The sequence below is a fragment of the Cydia strobilella genome, chromosome 17 (assembly GCF_947568885.1).
Source record: "Cydia strobilella chromosome 17, ilCydStro3.1, whole genome shotgun sequence".
Taxonomy (NCBI): domain Eukaryota; kingdom Metazoa; phylum Arthropoda; class Insecta; order Lepidoptera; family Tortricidae; genus Cydia; species Cydia strobilella.
In genome coordinates this window covers 7,153,966-7,174,708 of record NC_086057.1, presented here as the reverse complement: position 1 = coordinate 7,174,708, position 20,743 = coordinate 7,153,966, and the positions used below count along the sequence as shown (strand labels likewise).

At 36.4% G+C, this 20,743-nt stretch overlaps 1 protein-coding gene and 1 non-coding gene across 3 annotated transcripts in view; both read left to right on the top strand.

The window, feature by feature from the left end:
* LOC134749004 (furin-like protease 2) overlaps window positions 1–20,743 on the top strand; it is a 332,697-nt gene that overhangs the window by 219,502 nt on the left and 92,452 nt on the right. For both annotated transcript variants that reach the window (XM_063683892.1, XM_063683891.1), the window contains exon 2: window positions 5,101–5,362. In XM_063683892.1, the coding sequence (XP_063539962.1) occupies window positions 5,201–5,362 (162 nt within the window). In that variant the 5' untranslated portion in view covers window positions 5,101–5,200. The remainder of the gene's footprint in view (window positions 1–5,100; window positions 5,363–20,743) is intronic.
* Trnas-gcu (transfer RNA serine (anticodon GCU)) lies at window positions 20,480–20,561 on the top strand. Its single transcript has one exon. It is a non-coding gene; the product is annotated as a tRNA-Ser (tRNA).

Below are 20,743 nucleotides of genomic sequence, written 5' to 3'. Positions count from 1 at the left end.
AACAATTGTTTGTTTTGCTTTTGAAGTGTCATTATTTAAACGATAAGGAAAAACCAGACAAGTGCGAGTCAGACTCGCCCACCGAGAGTTCCGTATTTGTTGTTATAGCGGCAATAGAAATACATCATCTGTGAAAATTTCAACTCTCTAGCTATCACGGTTGATGATACAGCCTGGTAACAGACAGACCGACAGACGGAGAGACGGACAGACAGACGGACAGTGGAGTCTTAGTAATAATTTCCCGTTTTTACCCTTTGGGTAGGTACGGAACCCTAAAATTTTTTTTTTTTTAATTCGTTGGCTTACGGAAAGAGCGACCCCTGACTTCTTTAGTTTTACCCGGAAAAGGTTAAATAATTTAACTTAATAATTTAACTGCTAATAGTGCTAATATAATTTATTAGTCCACACTGTACACATTTTCTTTTCTATTGATCACTAATAGTACGGTACCTATTGAAAAATATTTCGTTTCGCCATCAGAGTTGAGGTCATGCACTAACACAATACCTAACTTGTCAGGTATTTATACTATAGGGGGATGTTGAAATTAGTGTTCTTTTCGTACTGATAATTGGTACTGTTTAGATCTGGGCGTTTATTCATTTAAATTTTATTGCATAAAAGAAAAACTTTATGTACAAAAGGCGAACTTAATGCCATGAGGCATTATCTACCAGTCACCCTTAGGGCTAAACAGAAAAGATTGTAGCTGTAAAACTGTATTAGGGATTTTAGGCGAAAATTTTGTATTTATGTTTGAATTAACACACTTTAGTCACATTCACTTATTTTTTGCAATTAGTATTCCTATAAGTACCCATTTAATTGAAAAGTTTTCCTTACATATTGAAATGACTGAATTAACGAACTGTAACAAAAGTGAATTGAATTTTACTAGAACGATATCTTGCGCGTTGCTTTGCTTGCGGCATAACCATACTCAATACTCAATACTCAATATCTTTATTGCTAATAAGGACGAATCCATGCAGTAGTGCATTTTATAAAGAGCTTCAGCTCTTTATAAAATAAGTAATACAGCCGTAAAACACATGAAGATATTGCTCACAGCACAGATTGAAATTGAAATCTGTACTGCGCTGCGGTGCTGTGAGCAATATCTTCATGTGTTTTACGGCTGTATTACTTATTTTGCTTTAATATAAGCACCCTAATGTATTTGAAATTTGAATAGTTTGAAAGTGCGACATTAAAATTAACCTTTCGTATGATTTGGTGTGAGTTCAAACTTCGGTCGCGCCGAATAGAGCAGAAAAAATCGCTCTCAATAAAAATGGAAAAAGATGACTATATTACTCGTAAATTCGGTCAGGCACCAGGGTTACGGGCGGGGACTTTTGATATGTTCACCTCCTAACTAGTCCAAACAAAGCTACGAAGTCAAAACTTGAGTTCCAAGCATTTCCCTCTATACCTTTTTATTGCTTAGCCTATATCAAATACAGACGAGAGTTTAAAAATGGTTAACGTACGTATTAGTAAGTACTAAGTAGTCACAAATAGCGCGGTAGGCCGGATGCCGAACGCCGACAGCTACTTGGAGACACAAGGACTGGCAATAAACAACTATCTCTAACTACTCGTGACTACTCTATCCATCTTTAACTTTAACCACGTCTTTGAATTCATATAAGGGGCGTACCGAAAAAAAACTGTAAATTTAAAACGGCGGCTGTAATTTTGTTTCTAAGGAAGGTAACAGCTTTCTTACCGCGAAAAAAGTCTTATTATTGTAGTATATATTCCAATATTAATAATTCTATTTTTACGCTGTGCGACGTTGCAGCGGTAAATAGAAGAGATCACTGAAAATTGGTCTTTTCGAAATAGCAAGAACGTTCGGTGCAAATCTACACTCATAAATCGTGAATAATTCCATTGAAACTATGGATACATAATAACCTTGACCTTACAATATTTTCCGGACTTTCATCTCGACCGTTAACTATAACAAGTATGATACATATGAAACCATTCAAGCGAAAACCGACGCAAAAAATGTTCAAAGGTTTGACTTCAGCCCACAGTATAGGGACAATGAAAGTAACCTATCTTCGGGCGTTTGTTTCTGGCAGCGTCACGTTAGACGAAATCTCAGAAACAACGCCTGTTCAATCCTACTAATACAGACAAACAGTGCCCTCATAGCATATACCGTTATTTGCACATGAACTATCGAAAAGTCGGGTTACTACTGGAGAGTATACAACTTTGGCCTTTGGGTTTAATTCGGTACTGTTTTATATTTCCTCCTCTGTGGATTGAGCTCCATGACGAGGTTTTCCCGATGGTCTACAGTATAGGGTTCTTCAAAAAAGGAGTGTACATATTTTTAAAGGGTAGGCAACGCGCATGTAACACCTCTGGAGTTGCAGGCGTCCATAGGCCGTGTGCTTGTTTGCCACTGACGTGTGTAAACAAATGCACTAAAATTATGGCACTTCGTCATCATGGTTGGTTGTAGTTATCCGTTCACGTTTTTATATTTTTTATTAGGCCCTACTATATGTATGTGTTTTTCATGTGGCCTAAAGTTACCCTCTGTTGGATTAAAGTAACCCGACAGACGCGCGAGCCACGTATGTATAATTTTATTGGAAGATGAACTACTGCAAATAAATCTACTCTGCCTGGACTTTGGATAAATTTCCAAATAAAAACTCATAAATATTTTTGATATATTCACGGTCAGGCGTTTCATACTTTCCCCGCGTGGCTTATCTGGATTATCTGGGGATTTCCCTCGGATTCTTTTAACTTGTTCGCGTTGCGTTCGCTTATTGCGTTTATCTGGCGCGTAATTTGTTGCTGCTTAGGGTCACCAGGCGTCACGATTTTTCCTCTTCCACTATACCTCTCGCGTCGAGTGATGCTCCCTATGACAGATCATTTTTACAATACAATACAATATATTTTATTTCAGACTATGTCCATAGTGGTAGTGTACATTCCCTTAAGCCTATGTTTATTTTTATATGAAAGCGATCACGTAAAATGTTTGTACACGTTTTTTGGAAGTTTAGCACATCAATTTATTTAGAAATGTAATATTTCAGTAAGACAAATACTTACGGTAAAAACATGTGTTCAATTATTCATCTGTCATACGGGCTATTCGGGGTATTCGACGCGAGAGGTATAAAAGTAGCAACGCACATTAATAAATCCATAGAAATCTTATAACGAACAGATAAAATTGGCGTGGTTGCTGTACGTCCACTGGCTGCTTGTTATGATACAACTTTTCACGGCTTAAAACTAGCATATCAGGAGTTTTTGTCTCTTGATATGAATAAATAGGCAGGTCATGCACAACTGTTTGAATTGACAGACAATTAAACGAAAAACTGATATTTTAGTAATTATTTTGTAGTAGGCGTAAGCATAAGCACTCAGTATCTATTCAGTGACATAAGAATACAGTTACTACTTATAAGTTAGAACACAATTAATATTCGTTACATTTAATTAAAAACAACAATTACAATTATGCCCAATGACAATATGCGTAGGCCACAGACCACCCACCTAATAGGAGGTTTTCTGTCGCGTAGGCATTTAAGACTTAATACTGTGCAAGCGTATGCTGATAAAACGTCTTATATTTTTCGCTTGTTGAAGTGTGATTTTAATGGAACAGTCAGATAAGTGTAATTACATTGAGCCACGTGCCAGGTATATTATTTAAGAATGAGCGAATTTGCTAGGACTTCAAAAATAAACTGGTTACCCTACGCCCCTTCTGCAAATATGTTTAACGTGGCCCGAATTTTCTCTTTATTATTTATGGAACGTTAAAATAAAGCTAGAAATAAACTGCGGCGAGGGAATAACACTTTATTAAATTTTAATATCTCTCCCCTTGTGTTCGAAAGCGGAGCGGACCAATTACGGCGCATTTTAATTAAGCCTTTTGATCAGGGAGCAAAGAATACTAATAAGTATGTATAGCAGTTACGCCTCTCGAAAAAATACGTTTCCAAATTATTATAACGGAACGGCCGCTCGGTATCAATTTTAGTAAATTATTGTTAATTAGCATACCACGGTTTTACTGGGACTATCATAATATTTACACGCCAATAAATAAAATTATAACGTAAGAAAGTACAGTACCGTTATGAAATTATTAAATATTATAATCGCTTTTAACTACAATAATATGAACTGAATTTGATGTCAGATGTAAGATACGTATGTTTGCAAATAGATAATAAGTTAACTAACACTTAATTAATATTGTTTACTTCAATTTAAGTATGAATGCATGGCATGATACACCTTAGTTAAGATTTCAAATATATTTTTTGTGCTAGAAGCATATAACGGGGTCATCAGCCACAAATTCAACAGTGCCCATATCCGTAAAATTCCCGCTCTCAATCAAATTATCTACTAGCAAACCGCCCCGGCTTCGCACGGGTTACACAAAACCTTACCAAATTATACACCTAAACCTTCCTCAAGAATAACTCTATTAAAAGGGGAAAACCGCATGAAAATCCGTTCAGTAGTTATTGAGTTTATCACAAACTTACAGACAGACAGACCCGGCAAGGAACTTTGTTTTATAAGGTGTAGTGATTTTAATACTATTTTATACAATCGTGATATAATGAAGAGCCTTTCAGTCGAGTACCGTGTTAGGGCCACGAAGCTTGCTGAGTGGCCTTATTGGGTACGAGATTGAAAAGCTTGATTAAGGTGTTGTAAATTAAATTATTAGACAGTTTTTTCGCGAGTTTGCCACCGTAGCCTATGGAGACTAACAAGCAACGTTAAGCGGTTTTCGTAGTCTAAGGATGTTGCTGTATTAAGGGTGTCACATGCGTGTTTCTGACTTTAGAAGCAATTGTTTCTACTAAACAACCTAAAATATTAATTTGAGCTATCGTTTTGTTTCGTCCTCTTGACCGCGGCGAGCTGTGATTGGTCAATTTCATTATAGTTGACTAAACCGTTTCGAAAGTCTCGTTAGTTGAGTTGGGAGCCCATACATGAAAAGTATCCAATTACAGTTTTGTATACGAAATCTTAATTCAACCATTAACTAAATATTGCTTTTCTTTACAGGTAATCAAAAGTGGGATGCCCGTTGGAGCTTCAAGAACACAGTGCAAAGGAGTGTGAGTGGACCCTGATGTGGTTGTGTGCGTGAGTGATACCAAGTGTCATGTGTCAGTCATGGCGCGCGCTGGCGCTGCTGGCGGTGCTGGGGTGGAGCGGCGCGGTGCGCGAGACCATGTACCACAACCAGTTCGCGGTGCACGTGCCCGCCGGGGCGCACCATGTGGATGACATCGCTGCGAGGCACAGGTTCGACAACCACGGACAGGTGAGTGCAAGTGTCATAATGTGTCCCTTATGGTGCGCTAGTGTTGCTGGGAGTCTAATAGCAGGAACTGTAATTTATTAGCAGCAACTTGCTTGAAAAAAAAAAGAGCACAAACTAGAGCACTAATTAGAGAACTGATGACTACGTAACTAATGTATGTAATAAACTACACGGTAAGTTTGTTAAGAACTCATCGCTAGACGCTAATACTAGATATAAGCAGATTTCTCATTAAGGCTCTTGCTCACAGATAACTATACAATAGATAAAGCACGGTAAATGATTCGAGTTCACCACGCAAAGGCGCTCGTACGAATAAAGCATGATGCCGCAATGGACGGTGTTAAGTTTCCAATCTATGTGTGAATACGGGAGTTTTGTTTGTGATTTATAAACTGCAATTCACTTGTTGATGTAATTAGCGATGTTTCGTTTGCGTTCACGACACGGGCGCAGCAGCTCAGTCGCTACGGCTGTGGTTTGTAATATAACAGTTCTTTCGGAATTCATTGTTGCCAGATTGTCACAAGTCACATTTTTCGTTACTTTTAGCCCTCGTCTGTGACAATGTGCGTGACATTTGATTTGGTCACACTGGGCCGGTTTTCTTTTCATCATATAATGCAAGGAAAAAATGTGACTTTTGCAATAAAAATGTGACTTTTCATTAAACGAAACGTAACTTATGACCCAAGAACCCAGCTCAAGGTAGTAATCTGCAGGAGGTGATCTGTGCTCTCGCTATAAGCAGCAAACACTTGCGCAGCATATTTGAAGTTGCGAGCGTCAGCATTTTGCGAGCGATGCTAGTATTTTACACGCTAGACAGCTCTTGTGTGGGCGCTTAGGCAATATCGGTAATTATTTGTTCCATGTCTTATTTTTTACTTCACATGCACCTAATATCTTCAGGATATAAATATGTTCTAATCACAATTAAACTTATATATTATATATTTGGTTAGGTGCATTGACAAAAAATTATGAGAACAAAAGTACAAAAAAATGTTTTGCTATTGTTAAGAGATAGATAATTAATAACGTTTATTTATTTTTATTTATTTAATCTTTATTGCACAAAAGAAAATACAATCGTACAAAAGGCGGACTTAATGCTATGAGGCATTCTCTACCAGTCAACCTTCGGGCAAAGCAGATAATTTGTAGGCGGTGCAACATAGTGATTACATATATACAAGTATAGTTAAATAATGGATCGCCATAGACATACATACATATATCTGTGTATATAATATTCATATAAATACATACAATATACATACAATATACATACATACAAATACATAAGATATCAGATGAAACTTTCAAAACAGAAACACTAAGAATTCATCGTTCTGCCAGCAAAGTACTCACGTAAGGATTTTTTAAATGCAAATCTATTCGGACACTGTCTAATTTTAACAGGGAGACTATTCCAAAGGCGAGCTGCCTGAATAGAGAAAGAATAGGACATGAAACCTGTTCGGTGAGATGGTATGGACAAAGAAAGGTTGCCAGTAGAGCGAAGTTGACGGACACGAGAAACACCATAGTAGTTGAAGAAAGATTTGAGTTGAATAATAACTTGAATAACTTGAATAAGAAACGTTGAATAATAACTTCAGTTTTGGAGGAGAAACTAAAAAATATACCTAGTTACCTTTGTTGTATAAAAAGAAAGTGACGTAGTCTTAATGCGCTTAATTAATACACCGACTTTCCAACTAATATCATTTAACTATACTTTGTATAAATAAGTCCTCTGTAGCGTAAGTCTCTCTAATTATTTTACTACGTAGGTAGTCATTAAGATAAATTACTCGAAAACTAACTACTTACTAAAATATGCTATGATTTTTTTCAGAAATGTTTCGTAGATAAGTCCTGTCCAGAGAAACTTATTGGTACAAACAGGAGTATGAATTTGTCTTCCCTGTTTGGAAGCCGCATGGCAAGTACCACACTTTTCTACTTCAAGAGATTCAATATAATTTTAATAAAGAGAAATGTAAGACTAAAATTATATTAAACCCCTAAAATAAAGAGTAATTTCCATCGCATTCCCTTAAATGTGCTTATCAAATAAATGTTACCAGTAACAGTGGAGCACTCTCCGCGGAGTCCGCGGCTGTTTGTCAGCTCCGGCCGTACGCCGTCTTTCGCCGGTCAACTACAATACAATACAAATATATTATTTATTGCTCACCAATATCAAAAGAAACATGACATAAATATGACGTATATAAATTAAACTATGGTAGACAACAGGCGGTCTTATCGCTAAAGAGCGATCTCTTCCAGACTACTAGTACTACCACAAAAGCAATCTTAATGAAGAATAATTTCCATCGCATTTCTTATGTGCTTATCGTACAAACGTTACTAGTAACAGCGGAACACCCTCCAGCGGAGTCCGCGACTGTCTGTCAGCGCCGGCCGTCCAATTAAGTTTTACCACTGATTAATGTTCCCAATACCTATCTGCGCACAGCTTTACTTTATATATTTACTCTACAATGTTCTAGTGACGTTTTTTTTCTTTCTCATCAAATTATGTAGCGTACAAAAGCGGAATGCAAATATTATTTTACAAACAAAAAACGACGTCATTAAACAGTTTCAAAGATTTCTACTTTAACAAAGATCGTATGCCGAGAGCAAAATGCATGTATATATATATATATATATATATATATATATATATATATATATATATGGAAGTGTTCCTTCGGAGAGAGTTCCTTTCATGTGTTTATTGTGTAATGTAATATCGTTTCTATTTACTCGCTCAACCCGCAATGCCGATTTTATTGTTGCAACATGCGCCACTACAATAAGAAGAAGAACTTTCTCAAGAGAAACAAAAAAAAATCTTGAAAAATATAAAATCTATAGAAGACGAAATCTAACGGCGACCATTTTCTTTATAAATATTATACAGTATAGGAGAAGTCCGGGAGACTTATCCTGGTGGGAGACTTGAACCATTTTATAAGAAAAAAAAAACAGAATAAATAATATCTACTTCTTAGCAAGCATGTGTCATGCCCGAATAGGTAAAGGTGATATTGGAATGCAAATAAAATGAATATTGAAATTTTTGCACTTTTTTAATGAAATGATTCAAGTTTACCCCTTGGGCAGGTATCTCGGACTCCCCTTACCAATTTTCTTATACCGACCAGATACTATACATATCAGTAAGAATCACATTTACTTTGATAGGGATGCAATTAAAAATGTAAATATTAAAATTGGAATGTAATGAAATAATCACAATAACTCAAATTCCACAAATTCGAGTAGGAACTGTAAAAACATTTGACTTTTATACAACTTTGGGAACAAATCGAATAATTTTTATCATTTTTTTTTTGTTTTTTTTTTTTTAATTAGTCACACTTCTATATATTATATATATGACATCTATTTCAGTTTATATTTTTGATAAAAGTCACCATTAACATAATTATTGTCGATTTTGTGTTCGAAGTAATCATATGTATATTATAAAGAAAAAAGTACACATGTGGCACATGTCATCGATTTTTTAACATAAAGTAAAAGCGTTGGATGCGGTTTTTGTATATTGCTTTTTGTGCATATGTGGAATTTATATTATTTTCTCTTTAAAATGCAACAAAAGAAAATAGCCCAAATGAAATCACGAATAATACTTCCATTTGCTTGATACAAATGCAGCCATTAATTCCCTTTGAGAATAACATGGAAGGTATTCGATGAATTATGTTCCGAATGTTCCACGTCGAATTATTTCTACGTGGTGCGCTGTCTTTTCCCAATGTTTCACTGAATAGTGAGTCGAACGCTGAGCACAGTAGGTACAGTCGAAGGCAAAAATACCGATCCAGACAAATGGCTTAAAAATATGTGAACACGACTTTATTGTCTAAGGTCTAAGGTGTAAGAGCGTACACATATTTTTGAAACTTTGGGAATGTATATATGTTTATGCCCTACTGTACTAAGTATCAGTAGTATACCTAGTAATGTATTAGATTAGATTAGTTATATTTATTTCACGACGTATGATTACAGTACAAATTACATTAATGTCAATTGATAAGAATCTACATTGTGATCGTCAGAAATAAACGAAGATCGAGATGAGATGTTGTGATCGTTGAAGATATTCGTGCCCAAATTAATGTATATTTGACAAAAGTAAACAAATTTAGCTCACTGATGTAGGTACATTTATCGTACCAACAAAACGTATTTCATTGTACAATATCGTTATGCTATAAATGCTTCTGATATTGTAGCATAATATTTCATACTGTAATAGTACTAAATTGTAACAATTGTACCTGAAAAATATTTCTCCTCAAGTAGTAAAAGGTGTAGAGCAATAGTAGTTCAGTTTCGGAGATAATTATAGGTATTAATAAGCCCCAGTTTAACATAATGCCTTGACTGATTTGTGGTATTCTCGATTCAATTTTCTATTGCGCGAACTTCATGCATATGTTATAAACCATTAAAGTAGGTATAGTTTACTATAGTAGTATAATTACATTGAAATCATGTTTAGTTGTTTTGTTAATGTAAAAAAAAAAAAGTAATTAAATATACTTTATATACCTATACTTCTAAGATAACTGTTAACTAACCGCGTGGAAGAGCGGTGCTCTCTTAGCACAAGTGTTTTCTCACTTAAAAAGAGGCACCAGCGCAGATATTGTAATTTGTGTTTTTTAAGCTACCGAATAAAAATATTTTGATTTTTTTATATTTTTTTGAAGTAATGTTGCTAGTTCGAAACTTCGACTAGTGTTGTCTAAAATTTTTTTTTCTATACCACGTCGGTGGCAATCAAGCAAAATAGTTCCCTCTATAAAAATCGAGTTAAAAATAACTCAAATTTGCCTCGGTTGCCCCATAAATAAATAAAAAAACTTTTATTGGTCGCCTTTTCGAGCGCTCTAGTCGCTTAACCAAGTGGAATAGAAATGGCTTATCAGAAATATAAGTAATATCCGACTTGAGCACTAGCAAAAGTGGAGTGGAAAGTTCAAAGCACCCAGCTCTGAGTGAAAAACCTTACAGGCTGATTTCTATGGATACATTCGTACCTACTTGCAATTTAATAACGCGTTTTGGGTATGGTGCCGCATTACCGTCAAAATAGAGAATTAGCTTTTAGGCTTTTTGGTAGATTCAAACACGCTGGACTAGAAAAGCTGAAATGTTAAATAAATTTAAATAACAATGTTTTTTATTTGTTTTATTAGTTTTTTTGTACAAAATTAATAGAAAAATGATTACGGCAATGTTATACCAGCTGTGCTGTCGCGGCTGTGTGATGGGATACCTGTTCTAACTTTGAAGGATTAAATGAAAAAAGTTATGTTGGAGATATAGTTCAGCGGTAACAGAAGGTACTTTATTTATCAAGCTCTCAAATACCTTTTCAAAAATCGCATGCTATTCGCATTTCGAAAAAATAATTTTCACATCACCTATTCGAAAAGGGAACTTTTCTTCCCTGCTAGGAAGGATCAAAGTGGCACATTCTACTATTATTGTATTTTTCGACAATTCCGAATATGCTCTGCAATTGTAAACCGGTCATGTACATTGGATTATGGACGTATCTATATATCTAAGTATTTACTTATCTATATGACGTCGCTTAGTAGCTTAGTACCCACAGTACAAGCTTTGCTTATTAGGTTGGGGCTAGATCGATCTGGTGTAAAATTGTCTTAAAAAATATTTATTTGTGAGAGCATTATTTCAGAATATTTCTGAAATAATGCTCTCACCTTCGCAATAAAACACGTTACGACACCAGCAAGTGTGCTCGGGTTCTCCAATTTATCGGAGGCCTCGGTTTTCCCAAATTCCGCGCCCCGTCACCTAAAGCACTCGCGGAGCAAACATCCCGCCTTATGTTTGTAGAGCCAAATTGATCGAGTTCCCGGGCCTTACTAGAGGCCAGGTTCGCAACGATGTCTCAGATTACTTAAAGCTATAATACGAATTTGTACAAAAGCGCGAATTTTCTGAAGATTGTGTGGTGTATAGGGGCATTTTACAAATAGGTCTGCTTTATCCGGGACGTGACGAGTAGATATGGCAGCTTAATAATAATAATCTGCAAAAATCTGTATTAAACACTTACCTTGAATTTAAAGCCTAGTTATCAAACGTTATCATGCCAAATATCGGCTTCTTAGCCTTATCAGAAGTGTTAAAAATAGCGTCAAGTTCCCGAAACTTTTCTGGAACACTATGAAGTTTTTCATTATTTGATAAATTAAGTCAAAAATACTGAGATAAAAATGTAACTTGTAAGCAGAAATAACTGGAATAAATGAAATCATGCGTTTGATCGGGAGGATTGGTACAAAGGATTGTAAGTATCACTACATAGTATAAAACAAAGTCGCTTTCCGCTGTCTGTACGTCCGTCTGTCCCTATGTATGCTTATATCTTTAAAACTACTCAACGGATTTTGATGCGGTTCCTTTTAATAGATAGTGATTCAAGAGGAACGTTTATATGTATAATTTGTAAAGGTTTTGTGTAAATTCGTTGAACTACCCGTGCGAAGCCGGGGTGGGCTAAATAGTATCTCATAATTAGAAGGTCCCTATCGTCGCTGCGCGTACAAAAGTCGCTATGTGATTTTTAACGATTTTTAGGTTTTAATGCCATTTTGAACCTTATTTCTATACGCATATGCTCCAAAAACAGCGAGGCGCTTATTTCAATATTTAAGGATTTATCAAATGTAGGTATGTGATGCCTATACAATGAATGCTCCTCCTATAATCGCTAACTGGAATAAATCACATAACTACATTAGCTTATTTGAACAGCAATTACAGACGTGTGCTCGCTATGTGATGATTGACACATAGCGATATTTTCTACAAGTTTATTGAAAAATGATTAGATGCGCTTGCTCCTGATATGTAGTTTATTGCACATAGCGATATTTTTGTACTAGTTGCAATCGATGTTATGTTTCTATACTGTGCATTTTTCGATACATAGCGGGATTTTCTTATAACAATCGAGTCTACCGTATATTAAACTTTTATCTACCCTCACGTCGCTTTCGTAAAAACTAGCCTACGTCAATTTTTGGGATTAGTTGTCAAGCAAACTAGGCTCCCATGAGCCGTGGCAAAATGCCGGGATAGCGCGAGGAAGAAGAGTTGACCTTATATTTTTTGTTTATATTTTCAAAAGCTCGAATTTTATTAATTGAATGCTGGTTTATTTCGGAAATGATTTAAAACTCAACTTTTTGAAATTCCTTAATTTTTTTTTGTTGACAAAGTCTTGGGGAGCCATTTGGGGGATATATAGACCTTACTCCTGCAACCATCCTCGTGAGAGGAGAAAAGGAGATATACCCACTAAAAACCATTCCGGCGCTCACCCTTCTTGCCGTTTTCAAGGAGCTGCGGGATGCCCGAGATTCTTACTCCTTCCGGCGGCCCTGGCTTATCTTAATCCGGAGTACCCAGACCGCTGGAAAGGAGAGTCAGAGATGCTTGACCCACCGCCAATCGTGTAGCGCCTTGTAGTGCGGGCCCCCACAGCCCGCTGGCCTTGCTTGGGGTTGCGCGTTGTCAGCTCCTACTCTCACGGTCCCTTTCCGCGGCCTCCTTCTATGAAATGACGGTTTGGCAGAAGAAGGCAACTGCCTTCCATTTCCTTTTGCTGCCCAACATAGTCGTTACAACGTTGCGCAGCGAAACGTCCCCTAATCCAAGAGCCGCCGTCATGGTGCGACACTCTACGGCCCAACGATTGCATTCTTGACTGCAGTGTGCCTCTATGGTATGAGATCCATAGCGACAGTCCTCCAGGTCTTTCTAGTTTTGCTGCATCCGTTTGAGCGCTTGTTGACGCGTCCTCGGCAGTTCTTCGGGTGCAGGGAATTCATTTAGGGCCCTGCACCTGACCCTCTCCCTGTGCGCATTGGCGAGTACCTGAGCCTCTAACTCCCACAGCAACGCCCCGTCGCATAGCGCCGAATCATCCTGTTCACAAAAATTTAATCCAACCAAATTTAATAATTTAAAAACTCAGAAACAAGATATGCATCGTGATTATCACCCAGGTTTTGACAGCTTGAATCATGAAAACAACCTAACTTCACTGTGATTACTTACAAATAAAGGAATACTAATAAAGGAATGCAGGAGAAAACCGATGACAGTCCATTATACGACTGTCATCTGATATTTGACTGTTGAATAAGTATATAAGGGGAAGTTTGAAAGTAGCACCGGTAACGGAGAAGATGAGGAGTAGTAGGTTAGCGTGGTAATGTTAGGGATGAATGCTGAATAATGCTGATGGACGGAGAGCGGATGGTAGACCCAAAAAACGATGGATGGATTGTGTGAAAAAGAGGATATGAGAAAGAAACGAGTGAATGCTGAGGTGACCAAAGATAGAGGAGAATGGAAGAGAAAAACACGTTGTGCCGACCCCACATAACGTGGGATAAGGGCAGGAAGAAGGGAGTCCTTAAAGAGATGAGACTTTTTACATTTCAAGATTTTAAAGGTAACATTTTGATTACAAAACTAGAAAAAATAGAATTTTATCGTTATTATCCTTGCTTCGTATGTATGTATATTATTTGATTACTTATTGGGCTGGCAAATAATTATCAAACCAATTTAAATGAGTTCTATTAGGTAAACATATTTAGTTCAAAGATATTAACTGAAACAAATTGATCATAAATGGATTTAAAGTAATAGTTATAATAATAAAGTACGTAGATTATTAATTCACGATTAAAATTAAATTATATTGACTTAAACAGCATTTTTTTCTGTTTTATTGAACGCTCACATCATATTATTAAATAGCCATGTGACGATAAAGAACAAAAAATGTATAAGGTCCTTAACAATTAAATCTAACCATGTAATGGTAAGACACTTAGAGGTTATTTATGACCCAAACAAAACTCGCTATGTAACATATTTATGAAAAAGTATTTTTTTCATATTATTAAAACCAAAATATCTTTTCATGTAATTCCTTAATGTATGTTAAAGTGCAAATACTTTTGCCATAAAAATATTGATTTTTTTATGTCCAATAATTATCGAAATAAACAGTTTTTTGTGTCTCCTGAAAAGTAGGTTAAAAACACATGGCGACTTTTGTACGCGCAGCGACGCTATCCTCTTTCTGCACTGCGGTTATTAGGATATGAATATGACCATTAGAAACTTGAGAGTTTTTGGACCCGCCCTACGGCCAGTGCCAGCGACACCCTATTAGGACCTTTATGATTATATGAGTTAGGTTCCTAATAATGGTTGTATTTTAGTTTTTCGTATTTTTTAAACCATTTTGTGTGAGGGTGGAGTATCTACGACATACACAATCCGCGTTGGCTTCTGCCATGTACGCACCTAGTGTAAGGCTCTTATGTAATCTGCGGTTAAGTGTGATGTGAATAAATCTTCAGACACGTGAGTAGGTAAGCAAACTAGTATCTATATGGCAAACAGACACGCGCCACCATTGTCGGGAGAGGCTGCCCAAACACTCGCCATCCTGAACGCTGTATTTGACGTACTCCGAAATCGCTCCTGAGGTGCTGATGCCATCGCTAGTCAAGTTTCTGCGAGTCGAGTATGTGACCTGACCAGTGTTACTTGGACTCGAGATCCGTAGGAACTCACAGCGTATTCATACTGGTTTTGTTTGGATTTTGTCTCATCTGCTCGCGGGTAGTGATTAGAATCAAGCCTCTGGAGCGCTCTTATCGCTTGTGGCTGAACCGAAAGCGCGTTTGAGGACGCGCACTTTGTACTACATTTTCATTGAAGTGCCACTTCGCGGTGGGTACAGTGGGAACTAAAACACTTTACCGAGATAAATAATTGTGGATTATTACTAACGTGCACTATTCCGAAATAGAAAGCCTACAAGGCATCGTGTTTCGAAATGCGACGAATTTAATGAAACCTCTTGTTTAGTGTGTCATGAAAGCAATATATTTTTTAACCATTCGATGACGTAGTGTTCTTGGTAAAGTTAGAAAGCATGAAAAACTTCAAAAAGGTTGTATCTGTATTTTTTAAATTAATTATATATAACTCTACTAGTCTGTGAGGAAAGAGAAGAGTCGTAAAATGTATGGGATCCAATACATTCTACTTCTCTTTCCGCACAGACTAAAAGCGTTGTAGAAGAGAGTATCACTATGTAAAGTGTAGTGTAAGAAGTTTCTTTAATTTGTTTCGGTTATATTACATGCTGGGGACTCCTTTCTGAACATTCAAATTGTTTACACTTTTTAAAGATTTGACGTTGCCATAGTAAAAAAGTAAATAATAAACACGTCAATGGAGATAAACGATGGTTTATTAAAGAAAAAATGTAAATTATGAATAAAAATATGTAAGTATATATAGGATATCATGGATTACGTATTAGAAATTGCCGCCAGCATGGAACTTTTCATCAAAGTAATTGTTTGCCTGCCTGTCTTGATCTATCTAAAACGCTTAAGTACAAGTGGAGCAGCAGGACGAAGCATCCAGATCCAGACAAGCCTTTGTCAGATCTGACTGAATCGTTTACAGCAGTGAGCGTAAAGGAGGAGGAGTAGGCTAAGGACCGAAGAACAATGGACTTGACTTATTCGGGTTTTTATTTCTAGATAATAAGACATTGTTTGTAGAGTAACACAAGCCACATATTTTGACTAAGGTGTAGAGTTTGTGAAGTTAGGGCTTGTAGAGTTAAAAGCTTGGCTCTACAAGAGATCTGATAACTTTTTGACAGTGCGAGCCTTATGGTTTCGTCTTGGCAACATTTTACATGAAAATGTTTTTGGTGGGATTTCACTTGTTTTTGTAAGTTACTTATGACAATCTTCCATCCCCTAATTTAAAGCAATGATAAGATAGAGCGGTACTGTCATTGTAAATTTTGTAACCACTGTAAATTCACTGCCATCTATCTATATACTTTAAAACTAAAAATGAATATCTCAATAGAGCGCCGGGCTCATAGACTCTTTGGCGATGACCCATCTGTCAAGTCAAGGATACAGAGCCTTGAGCATCGCCGTCGAGTCGCTTGCCTATCGGTGTTCTATCGGATACATTTCAGGGAGTGCGCACAGGAACTGCACGACCTGATCCCACCTTCCCCTTTCTATCATCGGACATCCAGGCGCGGGGAGCGAATGCACCCGTTCGTGGTCCACATTCCATTTGTTCGGACGAAACGTTTTGCCTCCTCCTTTTTGGTACGGACGGCTAAGGAATGGAATGCGCTCCCGCCATCTGTATTATATTCCCTGATCAATATATCCTCGGTCTCTTTAAAACAAGAGAAAAAAAATGAAGATTTATAAAAATACGTTAAAATGTATTTAAATATGGATAAATGATTTTTTTATTTGCGTTAATTATTTTTATATGATTTTGACCCATGTTCTTTCACTGGTATGCGTTAAAATTATAAATAACAAACGAAACAGTCAACGCCCTCTATACGAGAGTAGGCCAAAACTAGTGGCGCCATCTGATCGAGAATCAAATTTTCGTGATTTTCGAGGCACGTTTTTTCCTTAGACTGTATCCATCTATTACGGAGTTATATCTATCTTTGTTTAAAGGGTTCGGGAAGATTTACTATTAAAAATCTTAAAATACGTATTTTATCTGCTTTTTACTGATTCCCCACACAAACTTCAACCCCCATTTTCCCCCCTTACGCCCTTTCCCATCCCCTTTTCACCCTTACGGGGTGATTTTGGGGTTGAAAACTCTTTTATATCCTTCCCCATAACAAAAACTATACGGTTATTGATTTCCCATAGTAAATTCCACCCCCTTAGGGGCTAAAAATTTAAAGTTTTTGTTTTTTTTTGTTGTTTGTGTACTAATACTATCTTACATACCAAATCCCATTGAAAGACTGATGCAAACTTGTTCAAAAAAATGGATTATCATTGGTTGGAGTCAGAAATTAAAAGACCAATGCAAACTTGTTCTAAGTAAGATGTGATAAAAAACCTTTTAACATTAATGAGGTTTCGTTGCTACAGAATACAAATAAAGAAGGAACTCACCGCAAATTACCAATGGCCCAGCTTGAGCTCATGGAATTAATTCACCCGGCGCCGAACCCATAACAATAACCGGAATGATTATCATTCCGCTGCACCCGATGAATATTCCCGCCCTAATGGACCTGTACCTACTTTCTTTCATTAAAACGTACATAAAGACCATCTACTCTTTCAACCTCGCAATTTTGTAAACGCTAACCTGAATTGTAAACTTTATTTAACAGTAACTAAAGCATCTTTTATAACATCCGCTCTATCGAGATACGATGTCGAAGAACGAAGTAGATAATGTGCTCTTTCTCTTCGTGAATAATTCCGACAATTGTTCAGAATATGAATGAGCGTATCGCGAATGTCATAATGCAAGCTAAGAATAATAAAGCCTAGAAACCTAATTACGACTCCATTTCTTTTGCATTTATCATAATCGAGGGAAAGAGCGAAATTGAAATGTAAGAATGCTATGTCAAAATGACATACTAAAAATCGGCTTCATTACAGTCGGTGTTTATATTACTCAATGTTTCGGGTACGTTTAGTCTAGCAAATGAGTGAGAGAACGTATCATGCGTTAGGGAGGGACAACGTGATTCGTGACCTTTCGCTGTCAAAAATATAGTGAGGGAGAGGTACCTACTATTATCTTTTTTGTATTACAGTTGCCAATACTCACCTTCTATAATCTATTATTCAATGGATGCAGGCTAATTTCTTTGTTCGGAGACGCCAATTTGTGGGAATTTCGATTGTGCGCTTCCCGATCCGTCTGAACTTCGTGATAATTGCTACTGTAACTTGATAAAGAATTCGCCCGGTTGTTTTATTATTATGTAAATGTTTGGCGAAATCTTTATACAGCTGTAATTTGATCAAATTTGTATTTTAATTATATTTAGGCTCTCATTTGGCTTCCGTGTTCCCGTTAATTAAGGATAAAGGGACAATTAAATTCCCATAATTACATTTACTCAGTCGGCAAACATCTAAATGTTACCTTCTGGAACATATGCGAATTTTTCCTCCTTCCTATGCTTTAGAGCAGATGAATGGAATTAATTACACACAGTACAAAAAATACAAAATTCATTTCACTTTCGATATGTGCGGTATCTGTACAGATTCTAATATGAAAATAAAAGGAACTAACAAAACTAACAAGTCACGTTCGCTACAAACGCTTGAGCAAATAATTCCAAAGCAAACTGTGCAAACCGTAGACATAAAATAGTTAAGTAAACGACTTTACGCGGTACACACCCTCTCAATTCATGCGAGCACTTGTGAACACTATTGAATGCTTACGGGAACGGGAAATATGGGCCTCGGAGAGCCATCGGCGGAGGCACGTGACGGGAAAGCTGAAGTGCGTAGTCTTGCGTACCTAGGCCTTCAAGAATGTTGTTGTAATCCTTCATGTAATTCTTCAGTAGAGGAATATTTCTAAGAATTCAGTAGAGGAATACATATTGGATGACGATACATAATAAATAATTATAGTTACTAAGTTCCTAGTTTTGAATAGCGTAGGTATATATGATATTCTTTATAATTGTAGTTAAGTTCGCACTTGTATTTGTAATAATGACCATATGTTGAAAATTTAAATGTATGTAATTAATTTAAATTTATTGGAAAATGCACGGAAAATGGATTACTACTCACCTAATAATTTTTATTAATTTAATGTAGAAATGTAGATAGGTTAAGTTATCGTAAAATTTCAACCGCTGTTTATTGTTATATGTACTGAATAAATACATTGAATTCAGATTCGTAAATAGTATTCTCGGTAATGGTTTCTATCTTTAAGTGTTGGGCTGAATATTTTACTGAGTTGAATTACTTACCCCCAAACCCCAATTACGCCTAAGTAGTTGTTTGGACTCCGGGGTGGAAAAAGAATAAGTTTTGTTAATAGATTAAGTCAAATGGTATTGCGGGGAACCAAGAATTTGATTTAAAATATTCTTTATTCGAGTAGGCCTAGCAACAAGCAATTTGGAATGGAATCGTTCGTTTTGGTAAGCAAGGTAACTATTTGATTACAAACATTGGATTTTTTATGGCTTTAGAATTTTATATATAGGTACGCTGAAACCTGGATAACTGGGACTTCAAGGGACCTGCAAATTTGTCTCACTTAAAGAGGTATCCCACTTACCCAGTGTCTCAGATAGCCAGGTATAAATATCTGTCTCATTTACAGAGGGTACCATTAATAGAGGTGACAAAATAAGTTATTACAGTTATAGAGGTGCAATTATGAGTTCGAGACTGCTTCGGAATATTGAGACTGAATTATATATATATTTTTAATGAGTATTCAAAAAATAGAAACTGCTACATTAAATTCGATACCTACAGACTTCTTTGCATGTCATTTCACATTCGTAAACGCGCACCGACTGTTTTTTAAATAAGTAATAATCAAGATTTTAACCTACCAAATATTTTTTATCTAAACTAACGTCCAGACGTTAGCTAAACCAAACTAAAACACAAATAATTTAGGTACAAGTGCGGAAATTTATTTGCAATATTCCGAATTAAAGAGGTTATAATTGAGGTCATCTCAGATACAGAGGTATAAAAGAAAACAAATTAAAACAGTAAAAGAGGTAAAATACCCTCTCTGTGTCAATTATAGAGGTAAATATAACTATAAAATCGAAAGTACTAATCCCTGTTATAGAGATTTGTTTCCTCTCGCTAACGGAGGTAATTTAGTGCTAGTTTCGGGACCGCACCATGAGTCCCAGCTATGGAGGTTTCTCACTTATCCAGGTCCCACTTAACCAAGTTTCACTGTATATAAATATAATTCGTACATAACATAATGATAATCATAAATCATAATCATTTGCAAAAAAATATTGCTGCGAAGTGCGAACGTTCATTTGATGTAAAATATTTTTTTTTGTAAACAATCGAATATTTACATACCGATTCCATACATAATGTCCGATGACGTACCACTCGATTAGAAGTGAACAGTACTTTCGCGCGCCATCGACATGACGAGGTGGCCGAGAGGTTAAGGCGTTGGACTGCTAATCCAATGTGCTCTGCACGCGTGGGTTCGAATCCCATCCTCGTCGATTTTTTGGTATTTCTTCTTTGGCGTAAGTACAGCCGATAAATATAAAATTTTAGAACTATGTTGGTATCTGTTTAATATACAGGGTGGAACATTTCTAGCGACCGAGCTGAAAGGACAGTGTTATCTAAGTGATCTACAATCAAGTTATTACAATCGCAAAGCTGGATTAAAGAGTAAAAC